At 46.8% G+C, this 20518-nt stretch overlaps 1 protein-coding gene across 1 annotated transcript in view; it reads right to left on the bottom strand.

Moving 5' to 3' along the window:
* FAF2 (Fas associated factor family member 2) overlaps positions 1 to 8568 on the bottom strand; it is a 64160-nt gene extending 55592 nt beyond the window's left edge. The window contains exon 1 of the mRNA XM_012466359.2: positions 8479 to 8568. Coding sequence (XP_012321782.1) covers positions 8479 to 8541 — 63 coding nt within the window. The 5' untranslated portion in view covers positions 8542 to 8568. The remainder of the gene's footprint in view (positions 1 to 8478) is intronic.
* Positions 8569 to 20518: the final 11950 nt, after the last annotated feature.

Below are 20518 nucleotides of genomic sequence, written 5' to 3'. Positions count from 1 at the left end.
TGGTCAACATGGTGAAACCCCGTCTCTACTAAAAATACAAAAAATTAGCTGGGCATGGTGGCGCGTGCCTGTAATCCCAGCTACTCAGGAGACTGAGGCAGGAGAATTGCCTGAACCCAGGAGGCAGAGGTTGCGGTGAGCCGACATCGTGCCATTGCACTCCAGCCTGGGTAACAAGAGCGAAACTCCGTCTCAAAAAAAAAAGGACCTCAAATCCTTAAAGATTTGAGCATCTTTTCATATGCTTACATGCCATCTGTTTATCTTCTTTGGTGAGTTGTCTGCTCTAATATTTTGTCTACCTTTTAATTGAGCTGTTTCCTTTAAGTTTAAAAAATGTATTTTGGGCCAGGCGCAGTGGCTCAAGCCTGTAATTGTAGCACTTTGGGAGGCCAAGGTGGACGGATCACCTGAGGTCAGGAATTCAAGACAAGCCTGGCCAACATAGTGAAACCCCATTTCTACTAAAAATACAAAAATTAGCTGAACATGGTGGTACACACCTGTAGTCCCAGCTACTTGAGAGGCTGAGGCAGGAGAATCACTTGAACCCAGGAGGAAGTGGAGGTTCCAGTAAGCCAAGATCATGCCATTGCACTCCAGCCTGAGCAACAAGAGCGAAACTCTGTCTCAAATAAACAAACAAAAAAAACAAATCCAGTTGGTCTTCATTACTACTTACTATGCTATGCAGAGTCTATAAGACAAAGACAGAAGTTCTCTTACCCAATGAGAATGGAACCATAACTATCAATTAACTGAAGTGAAAGTGAGTTATAAAAATATTCTATATAGGCCAGATGCAGTGGCTCACGCCTAGAACCCTACCACTTTGGAAGGCCGAGGCAGGTGGATCACGAGCTCAGGAGATTGAGAGCATCCTGGCTAACATGGTGAAACACTATCTCTACTAAAAACACAAAAATTAGCTGGGCATGGTGGCACATGCATGTAGTTCCAGCTACTCGGGTGGCTGAAGCAGGAGAATTGCTTGAACTCAGGAGGCAGAGGTTGTAGTGAGCCAAGATCATGGCACTGCACTCCAGCCTGGCAATATAGCCAGATTCCATCACAAATAAACTTCTATACATTATGTAAATATTTCATTTTAACATCAAATATTCACATTTACAAGGCAATCTTTTGATAAAAAGCCTATCCTTTTCTTTAGGGAATAGATCCACTGTTACTCCTTGGATATCTTTTATTTTTTATTTTTAGTTTTTTGAGAGGGAGTCTCGCTCTGTCACCCAGGCTGAAGTTCAGTGGTGTAACCTCGACTCACTCCTCAACCTCCTGGGTAGCTGGGATTAACCTCCTGAGTAGCTGGGATTACAGATGCAGACCACCACGCCCAGCTAATTTTTGTATTTTTAGTAGAGACGGGGTTTCATCATGTTGGCCAGGCTGGTCTCAAACTCCTAGCCTCAGGTGATCCGCCCACCTTGGCCTCTCGAAGTGCTGGGATTACAGGTGTGTGCCACTGTACCAGCTATTTTTTACTTTTTTTGGAGACAGTGTCTCACTCTGTCACCCAGGCTGGAGTGCACTGGTGCAATCATGGGCCACTGCAGCCTTTACCCGCTGGGCTAAGGTAATCCTCCCACCCCAGCCTCCCAAGGAGCTGGGATCACAGGCCCAAAGGCATGCGCCACCACGTCCAGCTAATTTTTTTGTTGTAGTAGAGATGAGGTTTCACCACGTTGCCCAGGCTGGGATTTTTTAGCATAACCCACACTGATTTGATTTCTTTAAGTGGAGTGCAACCTTTAACACTTGTCAAACAGTAAGTGCATAATCTTGTATCTCAATGATTTTTCCCAAACTCATTTACAGTTAACTTGCCCACACCTAAATGAACAATTTTTTTTTTCAGCAATTTGCCTGGATAGAGCCCATCTAAAGCTTTTAATTTAGTTTTCATATGAATAAAAACTCTTTTTGCACTGGTATTTTATTGGTTTATGCAGTATTTAATTAAATGTACATGACAAACATAACCAGTACACACTAGTTTGGAAGCAAACATAACTACCTCTTTTCAGGAATACAACTCAACTGGTGAGAGCAGAAACGCTTGAGCATATTACAGAGTAGAGTTTAAGGAAAGGAGGATATCTGTTCCAATTAATCAGTCAAGTGAAGGTTAAGGTTAAGAGAGCTTCCACATTAAGCGTTTGTAGATCTGTATATGCAGAAGAAGACAAAAATACACAAAGATAAACAACAAACCTGGAATTAGAATGGGGGACTAAAATAAGATTTCATTACTTTTAAAAATACAATTTTATGTTGCTAACTTGCCACAAGCAGGTATTATTATATATATATATTTTTGAGACAGAGTCTGGCTCTGTTGTCCAGGTTAGAGTACAGTGGTGTGATCTTGCCTCACTGGAACCTCTGCCTCCTAGGTTCAAATGATTCCCGTGCCTCAGGCTCCTGAATAGATGGGATTACAGGCCTGTGCCACCAAACCTGGCTAACTTTTTTTGTATTTTATTTATTTTTGAGACAGAGTCTCACTCTGTCGCCTAGGCTGGAGTGCAGTGGCGCGATCTCAACTCACTGCAACATCCACCTCCAGGGTTCAAGCGACTCTCCTGCCTCAGCCTCCCGAGTAGCTGGAATTACAGGTTCGTGCCACTGGGCCTGGTTAATTTTTATATTATTAGTAGAGAAGGGGATTTGCCACGTTGGTCAGGCTGGTTAGACTCCTGGCCTCAAGTGATCTGCCTGCCTCGGCCTCCCAAAGTGCTGGGATTACAGGCATGAGCCACTACACCCAGCCTACTAGATTTTTTAAAGTAAAAAATAAAGAGAATGCTGTGAATTAGGTAATAGCATCTCCATCTTTTTTTTTTTTTTTTTTTTTTTTTGATAGTCTCGCTCTGTTGCCCAGGCTGGAGTGCAGTGGTATGGTCTTGGCTCGCTGCAACCTCCACCTTCCGTGTTCAAATGATTCTCCTGCCTCAGCCTCCTGAGTAGCAGGGATTTCAGGTGCCTGTCACCAAGCTTGGCTAATTTTTTTGTATTTTTAGTAGAGACAGGATTTATCATGTTGGCCAGGCTGATCTTGAACTCCTGAGCTCGTGATCCACCCACCTCGGCCTCCAAAAGTGCTGGGATTACAGGCATGAGCCACCATGCCGGGCCATTATCTCCATTATATAGCAAATGAAAGAGGTTCAAAGAAGCGAGAACCAGTTCAAGATTGCAGAACTCACCAGAAGTTGTTGAAAAGTTAAGTTGTGTTTGCCTGGATTTTCAAACCTCTTGTTTTCTCAGCAGTGCCACATTCTCTGGCAAAAAAAAAACCCCTCAAATGGACCACTGTATGTTCTGTTTAAAATACATGAACAGAAAGCACCATGTTTTTTTTTTTTCTTTAGGTAACAGGTGAAGAAGCTAAAAGAAAGATTTTCAAAATGAGTTATAAATTTGATTCTATAGCCCAGAGTGCAGGTTATCATTTAAAAGGATGAGGGTCATAAATTTCTTCCTCCGTTACAGGCAGAAAAGGGATCATTTCTTCCTCTGCTGGCCTGCATAGTTCCTTTAGTTCCCCCTTCTCTCTGTCCATGTCATCCTTCTCCAGTTGTTCAAACAGCAACCCAGGGGCAGTAAACCAAGGCACTAGGAGAGTCTGCTATACTTGGAAATTTGGGAAAATGAACCCCAATAAAAGTAACCTTCCACATACCTGCATTAGCTCCCCTTGAAACCTATGTCCTTATTCTTTCCCATTTGAAATAGCTTAAAACAATTGCCTGCAATAATTATTCATATTCAACTGGTTCCAAAATAAACATAAGTGGAGAACTATAGAAAAATCTTAGAAGAAATCAAATGGGCTGAGAAACATGGTATTAAATAAAATGCCTTGGGAAGTTCTAACCAAATCACGTACAAAAAAAGTGAAATACAGGAAACCAGAGATTTCCAAAATATTTTACTTTCACTAATTTCAATATACCGAGTGAGGAACATATTGAAAACCATCTCCTAGGAGTGCCATCCTGTTCTATACTGACCCCTGTGGAGATTCCAAAGACAAGTTCCATACTGTTAGTGAAGCAAACCTGAAACCTAGTGTCACTCCCTACTTGAAAAATCCTTTGATGGCTCCCCTCATCTACAGATTAAAGTTTAAACCATTGTGAACAGCTTTGAAAGGCCTCCAATAAATATCTGGCTCTAATTTACCTTCCTAGTCTTATTTTCCACATTCTCTTCAGTTCATTATCACAAACACTTCACTTTCCCATTTCCCTACTGTGTGTAAACTATTTCTTCAGCTTTGAATATTAGTCTGCTCAACACCGGTTGAAATTCTATTCCTCTTTCAAAGTAGCAAGGTATATTGGTAAGAGCTCAGCCTTCAAGTCCAGATCTAGACCCACTGGAATTCCATGACCTAACAACTTAATCACCTCAAGCAAATACATTAACAGATATGTTTCCTTACAAATACCACCTATGGTGCTTTATATAAACTGCTGTAAGGATTAAGCATAACAGTTATACATTAACACTATGCCTAAGGCATAGTAGATACTTAATAAATGTAAACTGCTAAACCATCCTTCTCCCCTCGTGAATACTCTTGGTCTTCCCTAAGCTCCCACAGCACTCTTTTAAATACAACATTATGGCCAGGCATAGTAGTTCATGCCAGCACTTTGGGAGGCTGAGGCAGGAGAACTGCTTGAGCATAGGAGTTCAAGACCAGCCTGGGCAACATAGGGAGACTTTATTTCTGCCAAAAAAAAAAAAAAAAAATTAATTTGCCAGGCATGGTAGCACAAGCCTGTAGTCCCAGCTATTCAAGAGGCTGAGGTGGAAGGCTCAGCTTGAGCCTGGGAGATTAAGACTGCAGTCAGCCGTGATCAAGCCACTGCTCTTCAGCCTAGGCAACAGAGCTAGCCCTTGTCTCAAAAATTAAAAAAAAAAAAAAAAATTACCCAGGGCTGGGTGCTGCGGCTCATGCCTGTAATATTCCAGCACTTTGGGAGGCCGAGGCAGGTGGATCACCTGAAGTCAGGAGTTCGAAACCAGCCTGGAACATGGGGAAACCTCGTCTCTACTAAAAATACAAAAATTAGCCAGGCATGGTGGCAGCTGCCTATAATCGCAGGTGTTCGGGAGGCTGAGGCAGGAGAATTGCTTGAACCCGGGAGGCAGAGGTTGCAGTGAGCCGAGATCGTGCCACTGCATTCCAAACTGGGAGACAGAGCAAGACTCAGTCTCAAAAATGAAGAAACAGGCCGGGCGCGGTGGCTCACGCCTGTAATCCCAGCACTTTGGGAGGCCAAGGCAGTGGATCACGAGGTCAAGAGATAGAGACCATCCCGGTCAAGAGGGTGAAACCCCGTCTCTACTAAAAATACAAAAAATTAGCTGGGCATGGTGGTGCATGCCTGTAATCCCAGCTACTCAGGAAGTTGAGGCAGAATTGCCTGAACCCAGGAGGCGGAGGTTGCGGTGAGCCGAGATCGCGCCATTGCACTCCAGCCTGGGTAACAAGAGCGAAACTCCGTCTCAAAAAAAAACAAAAAACAAAAAAAACCCCAAAGAAACAAACAAAACTTAGCCAGGCACTTCTAGTCCTAGCCACTTAGGAGGCTAAGGTTTTAGGATCACTTGAGCCCAGAAGTTTGAGGTTGCAATGAACTATGATCACACCACTGCACTTCAGCCTGAACGACAGAGATATGTTGTCTCAAATAAATAAATAAGTATATACATTCATTATTCATGTGAGTACTTTACTTCTCCATTAAGTTATACGTAAGATGGTTGTGGATATGAATTTCCAAATCTCTACCACTTACTGCTTGTGCGAGTTATTTGACCTCTCAGAATCTGTTTCTTCATTATTAAAATGAACAAGATTAACCCTTTACAGTGTTATATTAAAAGGTTTAGGCCAAGCATGGTGGCTCACATCTGTAATCCCAGAACTTTGGGAGGCCTCTGCAGGAGGATCACAAGGTCAGGAGATCGAGACCATCCTGGCTAACCCAGTGAAACCCCATCTCTACAAAAAATACAAAAAATTAGCTCGGCTAAAGAGTTAAGGGGCTAGGTGTGGTGACTCACACCTGTAATCTCAACACTGTGAGAGGCTGAGGCAGGAGTTCAAGACCAGCCTGGCCAACACAGCAAGAGCCCCGTCTCTACTTAAAAAAATTTTTTTTTTGAAAAGAGTTAATGTACATCAACTGCTGCTTGGTATAATGCTTAGCATCTACTGAGTTTCAACAAATGTTTGTTTAATGGCAATCTAGATCATGAATCTGATCCAGCAATTGCTTATAGAATGCAAAAATGTTAAGATGCATTTCCCCTTTGGGAGACCGAGGCAGGCGGATCACGAGGTCAGAAGCTCGCGACTAGCCTAGCCAACATGGTGAAACCCTGTCTCTACTAAAAATAAAACATTAGCTGGGAGTGGTGGCAGGTGCCTGTAATCCCAGCTACTCTGGAGGCTGAGGCAGGAGAATAGCTTGAATCAGGGAGTCAAAGGTTGCAGCGAGCCAAGATCGCACCACTGCACTCCAGCCTGGCAACAGAGCGAAACTCCATCTCAAAAAAAAAAAAAAAAAAAAAAAAAAAGATGCATTTCCCTCAATAAATCCCATTTAACAAGGCAATCTTAACACAACTGGAACCTGCTACCCACCTCTCTTCTAACATAGATGCCCACAGAAGATAAAATGGAGGTTCCTATGCACTTTACTCCAGAAATGGTATAATACATTCACATTCATGTTCTTCCAGTATGAGGCTGAATATACCATAATTTATAACTCACATCACTTCATTGCAGTTAAACAATATGTTAGCTTACCCCTGAAGAGATATAAGGGGTAAAATGGTCAGCCAAAGTTAAACAAAATTCTGAAATTGGTGGTCTACCTGGAAGTATAAGATGGTTGTTCTGCTGTTTACTCATTCTTTAATTATAATTTGCTGTGCCATCAATTCAATTTCTCTACCAAAAGTTCCAATCAAATGTCAATTACATCTATGACAGCATTTTTCCATTTATACACTTCCAACCCACTGTTCAATTTAAGAGGGGAAAAAATAACCACTTCAAAATTTATTATAGTGAAGTGGAATTTACTATAGTGAATTAAGGAAATTGCAGAAAAGTGGGAAATGGCCAAAAAAAAAAAAAATCTCAATGTTTGCATTGCACACTCAACTGTATACTGACATGTAAGTTGTACAACACAGAAGTCAGAAGCCTGGGAAGGGTTCTGGAAGATGGACATAGCTTTAAATCTGATACCACCACTTTCTAGCTGTGTAACCTAAGCATGTTCTTAGTTCTGATACTCTTCATCTGTAAATCAGAGACTGTAACAGTATGAACCTCATAGGGTTGTTGTATTAAATGAGGTTATGTATGCTAAGTGTTTACAAAGTATTTACATCTGAAACAGTAAGTGGGATTCTACCTAGCAGTGCTTAGCACTAAGGTTCTTCATAAATACAGCTGAATAAATGAATATTTACAGATTTTATGTAAGGAAATAAGTGTATCAATAACTTTAGGACTGTCCTAAGTCAAATTAATAGCAGAAACACTATTAGGGGGCATTCTACAGTCTACAAAGCCCTTCTGACACCTATATGTTCATTTGATCTCCAAAACATCCTCAGGGGGTAGATATTTTTAAGACAGTCCTTTCAGAGATAAGGAAACTGGTAAGGAAGTGCCAAGGCTACCCACCCCATTGGTCTCCTCCAACCATTCTCCAGCTCAGGGTTAAGTGATTAGTGGCAAATGTTCTTAACCTGTATTAACATAACATTCCTACAAGTTACCACCCTCTTCAAGCATAGTCAAGCACAGGAGTCCGGGAATAAGCCCCAAGTAAGAAATCCCGTCAGAAGCCACTGACGACACTTATCATCTTGCATTGTTTCCTCACTCGGTGTCCTCCCACACCTTTAGGGCGGGGACCACGTCTGTGTGTAGGTGCCCCCTCCCCGACCGGAACCCCCAACACGAAACCTGGTATCCAAGCGGCCCCAGTAAACGTTTGTGGAAATGGCATGGGATGCTGCTGGCAGAAGGTTTTCCAGAGACCCGAACTGACGCCAACTCCGCGGTGGGGATTAAGCATCTCCGGCAGATACAGACTCGTTGGGCGGAGAGGGTCCGACCGGTAACCGGGCTGGGAAGGATGGTTGAGAGCTGGCGCCGCTAAGGGAAACCAGGGAAGCTGACACGCTGAGGGCACACGGGCACAGACGAGGCGGGTCTGGCCGCAGCGATGGCTGGAAGGCTGGGGACCAACAGAGGCTCGGGGGCCGGGGGAATCAGGGCAGAGTCTGGGGGGAGGGGGCCGGCCTGCTGGTCTGAGAAGGATCTGAGCCCAATCTGAGGAGGGTTCTGAACTCCTCTAGGGGCCCACTCCCCATCCCGCGGAGGCATTTGCTGCACCGAGTACTCGCTGCTACCTGAAACTGCAGCAGCTTCTCTGTCTGCTCCTGGGTTAGATCCCGCTCCTCAGGCGCCGCCATTTTGCCGCCGCCTCTACGCTCCTGACCCGTCCGCACCGTCACCCGCCGGAACTGACCTCAGCCACAACTACATCCGGTCTGAATGGCTGCCGGCGCGCAAGTGCATCGGCGCGAGCTGGCCCACTAACCCCCCGCTTCCACCCCAGGCCGCCGCCAGAGGGCGCCACGCTCGGGCCTAGCCCGAACACTTACGGAAACTGCCGAGGGGTTGTCGGTACAAGTCTTCTTTACCATTTAAGCGACGAAAGGATCTGCTCCAGACCTAGGAGTCCAGCGCAGTCTTGCAGAGCCGAGAGGGCCCGAATGTGCCTCGAGAAGCTCCAGAACGTCCCGAATGGCATTCGACTGATTTCGGCTGCTCTCTAATCATTTTCCGCAACCTATACTCTTGGAGGTTCATCTGGAGATGTGGCCGTTCCGAAATATCAGCTGTTTGATCGTTAGCCCCTGCCCTAAAGTTTCCAAAAGCCCCTGATCATCTCTCGGGAGGTTCCGAAGGGTTCTGCATACTGGCGCTGCATTTCCGACGCCGCCTTCGAAGCGGAAGCTGTGGGCAGACTTCGGCCACCTTTCCATTGCCGCTTCGGGGGTCTTTTGCTACGAAGGTCTGGACTCGGCTCCCCGAATCCTCGACAATTCATGGCGCCCCCAGCCATCGGCAGAGCTTTCCATCCACCTCCGTGGCTACGGCGCTGGAGCCCCAGCCCGCCGTCTGCTTTTCCGTGCCTCGAACCTTGTCCCTTCGCACTAGCGCTGCACTGGCCCCTTGTCCCTGTGACAGGCGAAGAAAGATCCCTGGACAGGGATCAGGAGACCCGGGTTCCAGTTGCCAGCTTGCCAAGTGCTGGACAGCCTTGGGCAAACCACTTGGGCTCCATTTTGCCATTGGTTGAATGAGATTCCCCAAGAGCCCCTGACGTGCTGCCGCTGCTCCTTCTCCTCGAGGCAGGCCCCTGCCTTCCCCTGATGCGTTTACACTGCCCTATCACCACCCCTCAATCTCTATCTTCCTCTGCACGTCTCTTGCCTCTTCTAGTCCTCCATGTCTCTTTATCTTTTTTTTTTGTTTTGGTTTTTTCTTTTTCTTTCTCAGTTTTTTCTTTTTGTATTTTTAGTCCGCCATCTCTCTTTAGATTTCCCGTTTTCATTTCCATTTCTCCCGCCGTCCGCCTCCCCTGCCCACCATCCAGAGAGGCCTGGGTCTGGTACACAGTTTTCCACTGAGAACCTGTGTGATTCCCAGCAAGGCTCTCGGCCACCTGCGCCCCGCTGTCCGGTGTAGTCCCCATCTGTGGAATCCCACCCTCGTACCCTTGCAGGGTCGATCCGGTGAGACAGAAAAGACTTTGAAGGCTGGTTCTGCGACGAGCACATGAAATTTTGGCTACTTCTTTCAGGCCTTTATCAGGTCTTACCAGGTCTGCACAAACCACAACGTCCTGGAAAAACATCATATTGTACACCCTAAAAAACAAACAAAAAAAAGTGCTAATTAGAAAAAAAAAAAAACCCTGCAAATTTGGATCTGCATGTGAAATATCTCCATTTTAAAATGGTGTCAGCCGGGCACGGTGGCTCACCCTTGTAATCCCAGCACTTTGGGTGGCCAAGGCGGACGGATCACCTGAGCTCAGTAGTTCAAAACCGGCCTGGCCAACATGGCAAAACCCCGTCTCTACTAAAAATACAAAACTTAGCTGGGGGTGGTGGCGCATGCCTGTAATCCCAGCTACTCAGGAGGCTGAGGCAGGAGAATCCCTTGAATCTGGGAGGCGGAGGTTGCAGTGAGCGCAGATCGGCCACTGCGCTCCAGCCTGGGCAACAGAGCGAGACGCCATCTCAAAAATAAATAAATAAATAATAAAATAAAAAAATAAAAATGATAGGCCGGTCACGGTGGCTCACGCCTCCCAGGTTCAAGTGATTCTCCTGCCTCAGCCTCCCAAGTAGCTGGGATTACAGGCATGCGCCACCAAGCCCAGCTAATTTTTGTATTTTTAGTAAAGATGGGTTTCACCAGGTGAGCCAGGTTGGTCTTAAACCTCTGACCTCAGGTGATCCACCTGCCTCGGCCACCCAAAGTGCTGGGATTACAGGCATCAGACACCGTGCCTGGCCTTCTTTTTTCTTCTTCTTCTTTTTCCCCTTCCTTTCTTCCTTTCTTCCTCCCTCCCTCCCCTCCCTTCCTTCCCCTTCCCTTCCTCCCTTTCTTCCTTCCTTCCTTCCCTCCTTCCCTGATAACAATCAGTGATAAACTCAGAGTACTAGTTTAGCATGTCTTAGAAGGATCTCAAGTGCTGTTAAATGCTCAGAGCACTAGTTTTTCCGTCCTTCCTTTTTTGCTTTTTTTTTTTTTTTTTTTTAAGACGGGCGTTTCACCATGTTGGTCAGGCTGGTCTTGGAACTTCCGACCTCAGGTGATCCGCCGACCTTGGCCTCCAAAGTGCTTGGATTACAGGCGTGAGCCACCACGCCCGGCCGCCTTTTTTTCTTTCTTTTTTTTTTTCTTTTTTTGGGGGGGCCTCTCTCTGTTGCCCAGGCTGGAGTATAGTGGCATGATCATGGCTCACTGCAACCTTCATGTCCAGGGTGCAAGTGATCCTCCCACCTCAGCCTCCCAAGTAGCTGAGACTACAGGCACACACCACCACACTAGGCTAATTTTTTTTTTTTTTTTTTGAGACGGAGTTTGGCTCTTGTTGCCCAGCTGGAGTGCAATGTGGCGATCTTGGCTCACTGCAATCTCTGCCTCCCAAGTTCAAGTGATTCTCCTGCCTCAGCCTCCCAAATAGCTGGGATTACAGGTGTCTGCCTCCACACCTGGCTAACTTCTGTATTTTTAGTAGAGACGGGTTTTCACCGTGCTGGCCAGGCTGTTCTCAAACTGCTGACCTCAGATGCTCCACCCACCTCCACCTCCCAAAGTGCTGGGATTACAGGCATACGCTATGGTGCCTGGCTTAATTCTTTTATTATTTATTCTAGTTTAGTTTATGTTCTGGGATACATGTGCAGAACATGCCTGTTTGTTACATAGGTATACATGTGCCATGGTGGTTTGCTGCACCTATCAACCTGTCATCTAGGTTTAAGCTTCGAATGCATTAGGTATTTGTCCTAATCCTCTCCCTCCCCTTTCCCTACACCTCTGGACAAGCCCCTGTATGTGTTGTTCCCCTCCCTGTGTCCATGTGTTCTCATTGTTCAACTCCCACTTATGAATGAGAACATTCAGTGTTTGGTTTTCTCTTCCTGGGTGAGTTTGCTGAGGATGATGGCTTCCACCTTCATCCATGTTCCTGCAAAGGACATGATCTCATTATTTTATTTTATTTTATTTATTTATTTAATTATTTATTTTTTAAAGACAGCGTTTCACCATGTTGGCCAGGCTCGTCTTGAACTCCTGACCTCAGGTGATTCGCCTGCCTTGGCCTCCCAAAGTGCTGAGATTACAGGCGTGAGCCACCACTCCTGGCCTATTTATTTTTTTAAGACGGGGTTTCACCATGTTGGTCAGGCTGGTCTTGAAGTCCCGACCTCAGGTGATACACCTGCCTTGGCCTCCAAAGTGCTTGGATTACAAGCATAAGCCACCACGCCCAGCCTCATTCCTTTTTTTTTTTAATGGCCGTATAGTATCATGGCGTATATGTGCCACGTTTTCTTTATCCACTAGGTCATTGAAAGCAATTGGGTTGGTTCCACATCTTTGCTATTATAAATAGTACTGCAATGAAATACATGTGCATGTGTCTTTATAATAGAATGATTTATATTCCTTTGGGTATATACCTAGTAATGGGATTGCTCGCAGCAGGCTAATTCTTGTATTTTTCGTAGAGATGGGGTTTCGCCGTGTTGCCCAGGCTGGTCTCATTCTCCAGAGCTCAAGCAATCTTCGTGCCTCGGCCTTTGGAGTAACTGGGGATAACAGGCCTGCAGCACCACACCCTGTTTATATTTTAATTCAAAGTGGATTAAAAATTCCACCCAGGGCAAGAGGATTGCTTAAGACCAGGAGACCAGCCTGGGCAACAGAGCAAGACCTCTGTGTCTATAAAAAATAATAAGTAAATCAGATCCTATCATGCTCCTGCTTAAAACCCTCTATTGGCTTCTTATTGCCCTTCGAATAGAATCCAAGCTCTTTACTATGGCCTAAAATGACCTATGGCTGGCCCCCATGGCTTCTCTGACCTTGTTAGTGCTAAGTCATCTCTCTCAAGCCTTAACCTCATTATTCCTATTTATACATTAAGGACTTTGCATCTGCAGGACCCTCTTTCCTTGAGTCCTCACATGATTGGCCCCTTTTGACATTCAGATCTCAGCGTGAGAATAATGCATTCTCACAGAAGACCTAAACATGTTGTGTTTTCCTCAAAGCATTTATTACACGGCTTTATCTTACCTGTTTATTGTAACTCCTCACTCTGGATTCTATAAGGGTTATAGAAACCAAGCTGGCTTTGGCCACCACTGAATCCCCAGTGCCTAGAACTGGGTTGCACATGGAGTACAAGGTCTTTAAATATTTGGCCCAGGCTAGCTCCTTAGAGCAAGAGCCTAGGAACATGGGTGGACTCACAAGAGTAATGCTGTGAGTCAACATGGCTAAGGGGAGACCTGTGTTTTTTTTTCTTCTTTATTATTTTTAATTTTGTAAATTCTATGTTTTGAAGGGGAGACCTATGTTAATTCTCGCTAAATAATTATAAGCTTGCTTGGCTCAGAGTACATTGAAATTTATACACCGAACTAAACTATATTATTGGTGCAGTTAATTAGAGATCAACCAGCAACAAGAGGCCTAAGGTAAAGACCATCCGAGAGTGCAGTGACACTGGGGAGCACCGCAGGGTGGTTGCAAAACAGGCAATACTGCTCTGATCCCACAAATGCCTTCTCAACATGGAGACTGCATGAGGGTCTCGTAAAGAGGGCTTACGCAAAAATATCTGAGAACAGAGGTGACCTCTGCTCACAGGATCTGGTAGGGTCTTTGCAGATGGAAGCTGGCAAGGATGAGAAAAGTCTTGCAGGGTAGAGATCATGGAATGCCTCAGACTCTGCCTAGGTTCTTGGAACGTGGAGTGATTTTAATTGCTCTATGTCCTCAATGCTCGGGAGAGAAAAGCCCCTGGATGCACTGGGTGTGGTCAGACTGAGTGGCTCCTCATCGGCTATACTTCTGATGTAGCTGCACCCTGATAACAATAGGTGATAAACTCAGAGTACTGGGTTAGCATATCTTAGAAGGATCTCAAGTGCTCCCCCCACCCAGCTATCTTATCTGCCCCTTTACCTTCCGCTTCCACTACCAGAAGATCAGTGAGATTATGCACTTAATAAAAGTGCTTGGAGCCCAGAGCTCGGGGCCAAGGCAGTTCCCACACTTGCATTGCTCCCTTGGACCCCTGCTGTAAATTCTACGCTTGTGTCTCTGTCTTTATTTCTTTTTCTCAATCCCTCGTCACCTCTGGGACTAAGGGCACCCATGTACGGCATTGGGGCTGGTACCTAACATAACGCCAAGGGAACTAAATTCGGACATAAAGCCACTGCCTGTGGGATACAGAGAGATGGGATTTAATTAGAGCATCTCAAATCAGAAGATAAAAGAAGGACCACTTCAATTTCAGGTGTTGGGCTAAGAAATGCTGATAACAAGTGATTTTAAGGCAGAAATATTTTATTGCTCTTAAAAAAAAATCTGTAAAAAATTGCATGATATGTGAACTGTGAATAAGTTTAAATAACACCTGAGCTGGCAGAATGGAAAAGGGAGGAAAAGCAAGAGACCTACTTACAGATGGTTTAAATAACCCATTTGCAGCCAGGTGTAGTGGCTTATGCCTGTAATACCAGCACTTTCAGAGGCCGAGGCAGGTGGATCACGAGGTCAGGAGTTCAAGATCAGCCTGGCCAATGTGGCGAAACCCTGTCTCTACTAAAAATACAAAAATTAGCCTGGCCTGGTGGCGTGTGCCTCTAGTCTCAGCTACTTGGGAGGCTGAGACATGAGAATCACTTGAACCCGGGAGGCGGAGGTTGCAGTGAGCAGATATCATGCCACTGCACTCCAGCTTGGACAATAGAATAAGACTTCATCTTAAAAACAAAACAGGCCGGGTGCGGTGGCTCACGCCTGTCATCCCAGCACTTTGGGAGGCCGAGGCGGGTGGATCACGAGGTCAAGAGATAGAGACCATCCTGGTCAACGTAGTGAAACCCTGTCTCTACTAAAAATACAAAAAATTAGCTGGGCATGGTGGCGCGTGCCTGTAATCCTAGCTACTCAGGGGGCTGAGGCAGGAGAATTGCCTGAACCCAGGAGGTGGAGGTTGCGGTGAGCCGAGATCGCGCCATTGCACTCCAGCCTGGGTAACAAGAGCGAAACTCCGTCTCAAAAAAAAAAAAAAAAAAAGTGCAGGGGGAGTAATGTCCTGTGGGCCAATTTTTTAGTCAATAAGAGATGGGCATGTGAACCCTGAACCAGCCAGTCCTTCAGGATGGATCCTGAGTGGCCAACTGGGCCTGAATTCAAAATAGAGCCAAGCAGCCATTTGCTGGCTCTAGGTCACCCACGTATCCTGCATTCCCAGAAACCCACGTGCTCATGTAACATTTGGACAGTCATCGTTGTCTGTTCTTCTTCATCCTGCCTGAAATAACAGCTGCTGGAAAATCCTATTTCACCTCCTGAACTGCTATTGCTTGGATATGGTTTGGTTCCACCAAGTCTCAGGTTGAAGTTTGATCCCCTATGTTGGAGGTGGGGCCTTATGGGAGGTGGTTGGGTGATGGAGGTGGATCCTTCATGAATAGCTTGGTGCTGTTCTTGTAGGAGGGAGGGAGCTCTCACTCTTAGCTCTTAAGAGAACTGATTGTTGATAAGAGCATGCACCTCCTCCTCTCTCTCTTGCCTCTTCTCTCTCCTTGTACAAGCCTGTTCCCCTTCATCTTTTGTCGTGAGTGGAAGCTTCCTGAGGCCTTCATCAGAGGCAGATGCTGGTGCCATGCTTCTTGTACAGCCTGCAGAACTGTGAGCCTAATAACCCTCTGTTCTTTACAAATTATGCAGTCTTAGGCATTCCTTTAGAGCAACAGAAACAGACTAAGATGTGGACCTAATCAATAGACTGTGACCTGTATCGACCAATCAGAACTCAACAAGCATCAGTCAATCAGAACCAGACAAGATTGCATCCCTCATTTATATAAGTGGACCATAGTGAGAACCTGGGTAGAACTTCCTCTATGAAAGACAACCCCTCTCTTTGTTCTCTTATAAGTCATCTTTGTTTTCACTGAAGGCTCCATCTCTCTGGTTTGCAAACTGTTCATTGGAATAAAGTCTCTCTTTCTTTTTTAAAAAAGACAATCCTCAGCCGAGTATGGTGACTCACGCCTGTAACCCCAGCACTTTGGCAGGCTGAGGCAGGTGGATCACCTGAGGTCAGGAGTTTGACACCAGTCTGGCCAAAATGGTGAAACTCTGTCTCTAATAAAAACAAAAATTAGCCGGGCGCGGTGGCTCACGCCTGTAATCCCAGCATTTTGGGAGGCTGAGGTGGGCGGATCACAAGGTCAAGAGATCGAGACCATCCTGGTCAACATGGTGAAACCCCATCTCTACTAAAAATACAAAAATCAGCCGGGCGTGGTGGTACTCCCTGTGGTCCCAGCAACTCGGGAGGCTGAGGCGGAAGAATCACTTGAACCCAGGAGGCAGAGGTTTCAGTGAGCCGAGATTGTGCCACTGCACTCCAGTCTGGCGACAGAGCAACAGAGAGCTCAGAGGAGGCTGAGACTTCCCACCTGGCCACTTTGGAGTCATTGCACATCCTTCCTGTGGAGACCCTTTGGGAGGGTAACCATGATTAGGGCTGACATGCTCTTCAAGAGGCACATCTCCCAAAGGACAGGTTTTCACCACAGACCTCACGGGAACATCTGCTCAGCTCTTGGGGAATGGGACGAGGGGCTCCTACACTCCCCTACATAGGGACAAGCAGAAACTGTTGTTAGAAATGGAAAGGTGCCTGTTAAATACAGGAACCGAGGGTTTTCTTTTCTTTCTTTCTTCAGTTTTTTAGACAGAGTCTGGCTCTGTAGCTCAGGCTGGAGTGTAGTGGGGCAATCTTGGCTCACTGCAACCTCTGCCTCCCAGGTTTAAGCAATTCTCCACCTCAGCCTCCTGAGTAGCTGGGATTACAGGCACCTGCCACCACGCCCGGATAATTTTTTGTATTTTTAGTACAGACAGGGTTTTACCATCTTGGCCAGGCTGGTCTTGAACTCCTGACCTCGTGATCCACCTGCATTGGCCTCCCAAAGTGCTGGGATTACAGATGTGAGCCACTGCACCCAGCAAGGAACTAAGAGTTTTCTTATGTAATTATTTCACATAGTTTGAAATACATTGAGCACTGTATAATTCCGTATTTAGAATCTAGATTAACATTTTCTTTCTTTTTTTTTAATTGCATTTTAGGTTTTGGGGTACATGTGAAGAACATGCAAGATTGTTGCACAGGTACACACATAACATTTTCCAGTTTCTATTTCTAAAAATAGAGTTGCTGTGACCCCTGTGAAGTAAGAGGAATGGCATTTAACTCTCCTACATGAAACAACTAAGAAAAAATATAAAATGGGCAAAATCCACAGAAGGAATATTTTCAAGGTATTAGACATGAGGCAAAAAAGGACAGGTCACTGGTCCCTGAGAAACTGGCACCAGACATGAGAACCCTACAATTGGCCTAACTTACTGCCTTGAGAAGGTTTCCACATCAGGCACAGGGAGGGGAAAGTGAAGAGGATCTGAATGGACTTTCTGTATTGAGGACGCTGAGGTGAGAGTCCATGGAAGCTGCGGTATCATAGAGTCCATAGAGAGAGGAGGGCGGAGGGAACCGAGGAAAGTGAATCAGGAATAACTGCAGAACATGACAGCTGGCATGCAGCACAGTGCTGAGACATATGAGAAAACTACCTGGGTCTATTAGAGGAAAAACCATTTGAAAAGATGGGAGGGAATAGAGTCTGGCACTCACACAGGGGTGGAATAGCATCTATTTCTTAAAAGCAGAGTAGAATAAGAATGCCTCAGAATTCACAAGGCAAGGGTAGAGAACTCAGAAGGGTTTTGACTGAGTAGTAGGAACTAATTACCCCTAGACTGGGCACTTCTGTGGACCCCCTAACAAATCAGAAATGCAAGACCTGAAAAATTCAAACTGCTTTCCAGCAACGTGAATGCATCCCTAAACAAAACTCAAAATTCCTAGGATCACAAAAATATCCAACAATCAACAAAGGAAAATTCACAATTGTCTGGCATGCTATCAAAATTTGGAATCAAGTCTGGGCAGCATAATGACACCTCGTTGCTACTAAAAATAAAAAATAAAAAAATTTAAGTAACTGAGTGTGGTGGCGTGTACCTGAAATCCCAGCTACTTGGAGGCTGAGGCAAGGGGATCTCTTGAGCCATCTGTTTCTTTGAGTCAAGGGCTTCAGAGCTTGCCAGGCACCCAGTCCAGGAGGCATGTAGTGTGATCTGAGTGACAAAAATAGATGCCCACTTGTAGACTAAGACAGTCACTAATGTTTAGGAAACAAATGTTACCTATGGGTCGAGGGTTCACATCCACCAGCAAGGGTGTATTTAAAAGGCAGCAAACACCACATGCTGTCAAGCATGTGCAGCCGGTGGAACTCTCCTTGGTGCTGAGAAATGATTCTGGAAAAGCCCATTGGCCATTTCTAGTAAAGTTAACCTTATACCCACCCAATGACCTGACAATTCCAGTACTTGGTATTCCTCAAGGGAAATGAACACATATGTTCACAAAAAGACTCACACAAGAATATTCATTCATCTTGTCCGGCAAGTGGCATCTGTTTCCTATCAGTGGGAGTATAAGTCTGAATACTTCTGACCCCGGACTTGGTATCAGAGTCACCAAGGAAAATACAATGCAGTCAAGCACTGGACAGAAGAACAACAGTTTATTCACACAGAGAGGAGACGGAGTGGGGTCCGCTTTCATCGTGGCTGTTGGTCTCACGGCCAGCAGGTCCCTCTGGGTGCAGCAGGGCTATTTGGCCTGCATACACAGCCTCTTGAGAAATAGAAAGAAGGGCCCACCCTCCCCTCAGAGGGGCAGATACAGCAGTGGGGTTGATGCCCGTATTTAAGTGGAACAAAGGGGCACATACTGAGTCTGATCCTTAAAAGCAGGACCTGGGGTCAGGCCTTTTGAGCAGGGGGATTCTTTGGGGAAGTGGATCCAGGGAGCCGATTGAGGGACTGGGAGGGTAAAGGAGGAGAAAGAAAAGCAAGAACAGGGCGCTACTGTAACTGCTCAACAGATTCACCTTGCCTGCTGCCTAGGCAGAGCTGACTCATCAGGATGCAGGACTTGCAATGGAGGAGTAATTCATGCAGAGTCAGTTACATGGGAGACTGGAGTTTGTTTGTTTTGAGTTTAAGTTGTACTTTGTCACCCAGGCTGGTGAGCAGCGGCATGATCTCCACTCAGTGCAACCTCTGCCTCCCGGGTTCAAGAGATTCTCCTGCCTCAGCCTCCTGAGTAGCTAGGATTACAGGTGGGCACCACCATGCCCAGCTAATTTTTGTATTTTGTGTTTTTTTTTCGAGATGGAGTTTCACTCTTGTTACCCAGGCTGGAGTGCAATGGCACGATCTCCGCTTACTGGAAACTCTGCCTCCCGGGTTCAAGCGAGTCTTCTGCCTCAGTCTCCTGAGTAGCTGGATTACAAGCATGTGCCACCACGCCTGGCTAATTTTGTATTTTTAGTAGAGACAAGCTTTCTCCATGTTGGCCAGGGTAGTCTTGAACTCCTGATAGCAGGTGATCCACCCTCCTCAGCCTCCCTAAATGCTGGGATTATAGGTGTGAGCCACTGTGCCAGCCTCGAGTTTTATTATTACTCAAATCAGTCTTCTAGAGCAGAAGATTCAGGGATGAGTTTTAAAAGATGATTTGGTGAGTGGAGGGGGCCGGTGAGTTGGGAGTGCTGATGTTATGTAGGAGATGAAGTCATAGGGAATGGAAGCTGTCCTCTTGCACTGAGTCAGTTCCTTTCCTGGCATGAGGCCCGAGCTCTGAGCTCTTGCACTTTTCTAGGGTGCCATCCTGCTCCTCCACATCAGCCGGGGGCAATGGACATGGGCTTTTCCTCCGGCTGCTGGGGGCTTGGGCCGCCCGGGTTAGTGTGGTGGGGCCAACAGCACAGTTCCCGCCCCAGTGTGGTGCCGGCAGGTGCAGCCCGGTAGGCTGGTGTGGGTGCTGCCTGGAGGTTGGTGCGGCGACCCCTGGAGGCTGGTGTGGGTGCCGCCTGGAGGTTGGTGCGGCGCCCCCTGGGGGCTGGTGTGGTTGCCGCCTGGAGGTTGGTGCGGCGCCCCCTGGGGGCTGGTGTGGTTTCCGCCTGGAGGTTGGTGCGGCGCCCCCTGGGGGCTGGTGTGGTTTCCGCCTGGAGGTTGGTGCGGCGCCCCCTGGAGGCTGGTGTGGGTGCTGCCTGGAGGTTGGTGTGGCGGTTGATGGTGCTCAGTGCCCTGCCCAGGGCTTCCTGGCTGCGTCGCTGCTCCCCCGTCCCGGGGCTGCGGGGCTGTGTTCCACTGGCTGCATCTTCTCGCGAGAGGCGCCTTTGCTCCTCCGGAAGTTAGTGGAGTAGCCGCCGAGGCCTCTGCTGCTCAGGTCGCCATATTCCCCGCGGGGGTCCTCTGGGCTCTCGCCTCAGGCCGCCCACCTCACTCCAGCCGCCGCAGCCTCTCCCTTCCCGTGGCGAGAGGAGGCCATGGAGCACCTTCTAGGCACGGGGCAGCCGCCGCTCCCCGAGCTGCCGGCGGGCGGAGGAGAAAGACGCCAGGAAGCAAAGGTCCCAGCCGGCAGGAGGGTTGCCCCCGGGGCTGCGCCTGTTTCCTGGCTGCGAGCAGCTG

This window comes from Aotus nancymaae, unplaced genomic scaffold (genome assembly GCF_030222135.1).
Source record: "Aotus nancymaae isolate 86718 unplaced genomic scaffold, 86718_ANA_hifiasm-v0.15.2.pri h1tg000015l_1, whole genome shotgun sequence".
Lineage (NCBI taxonomy): Eukaryota > Metazoa > Chordata > Mammalia > Primates > Aotidae > Aotus > Aotus nancymaae.
This window is presented reverse-complemented; position numbering and strand designations above follow the sequence as displayed.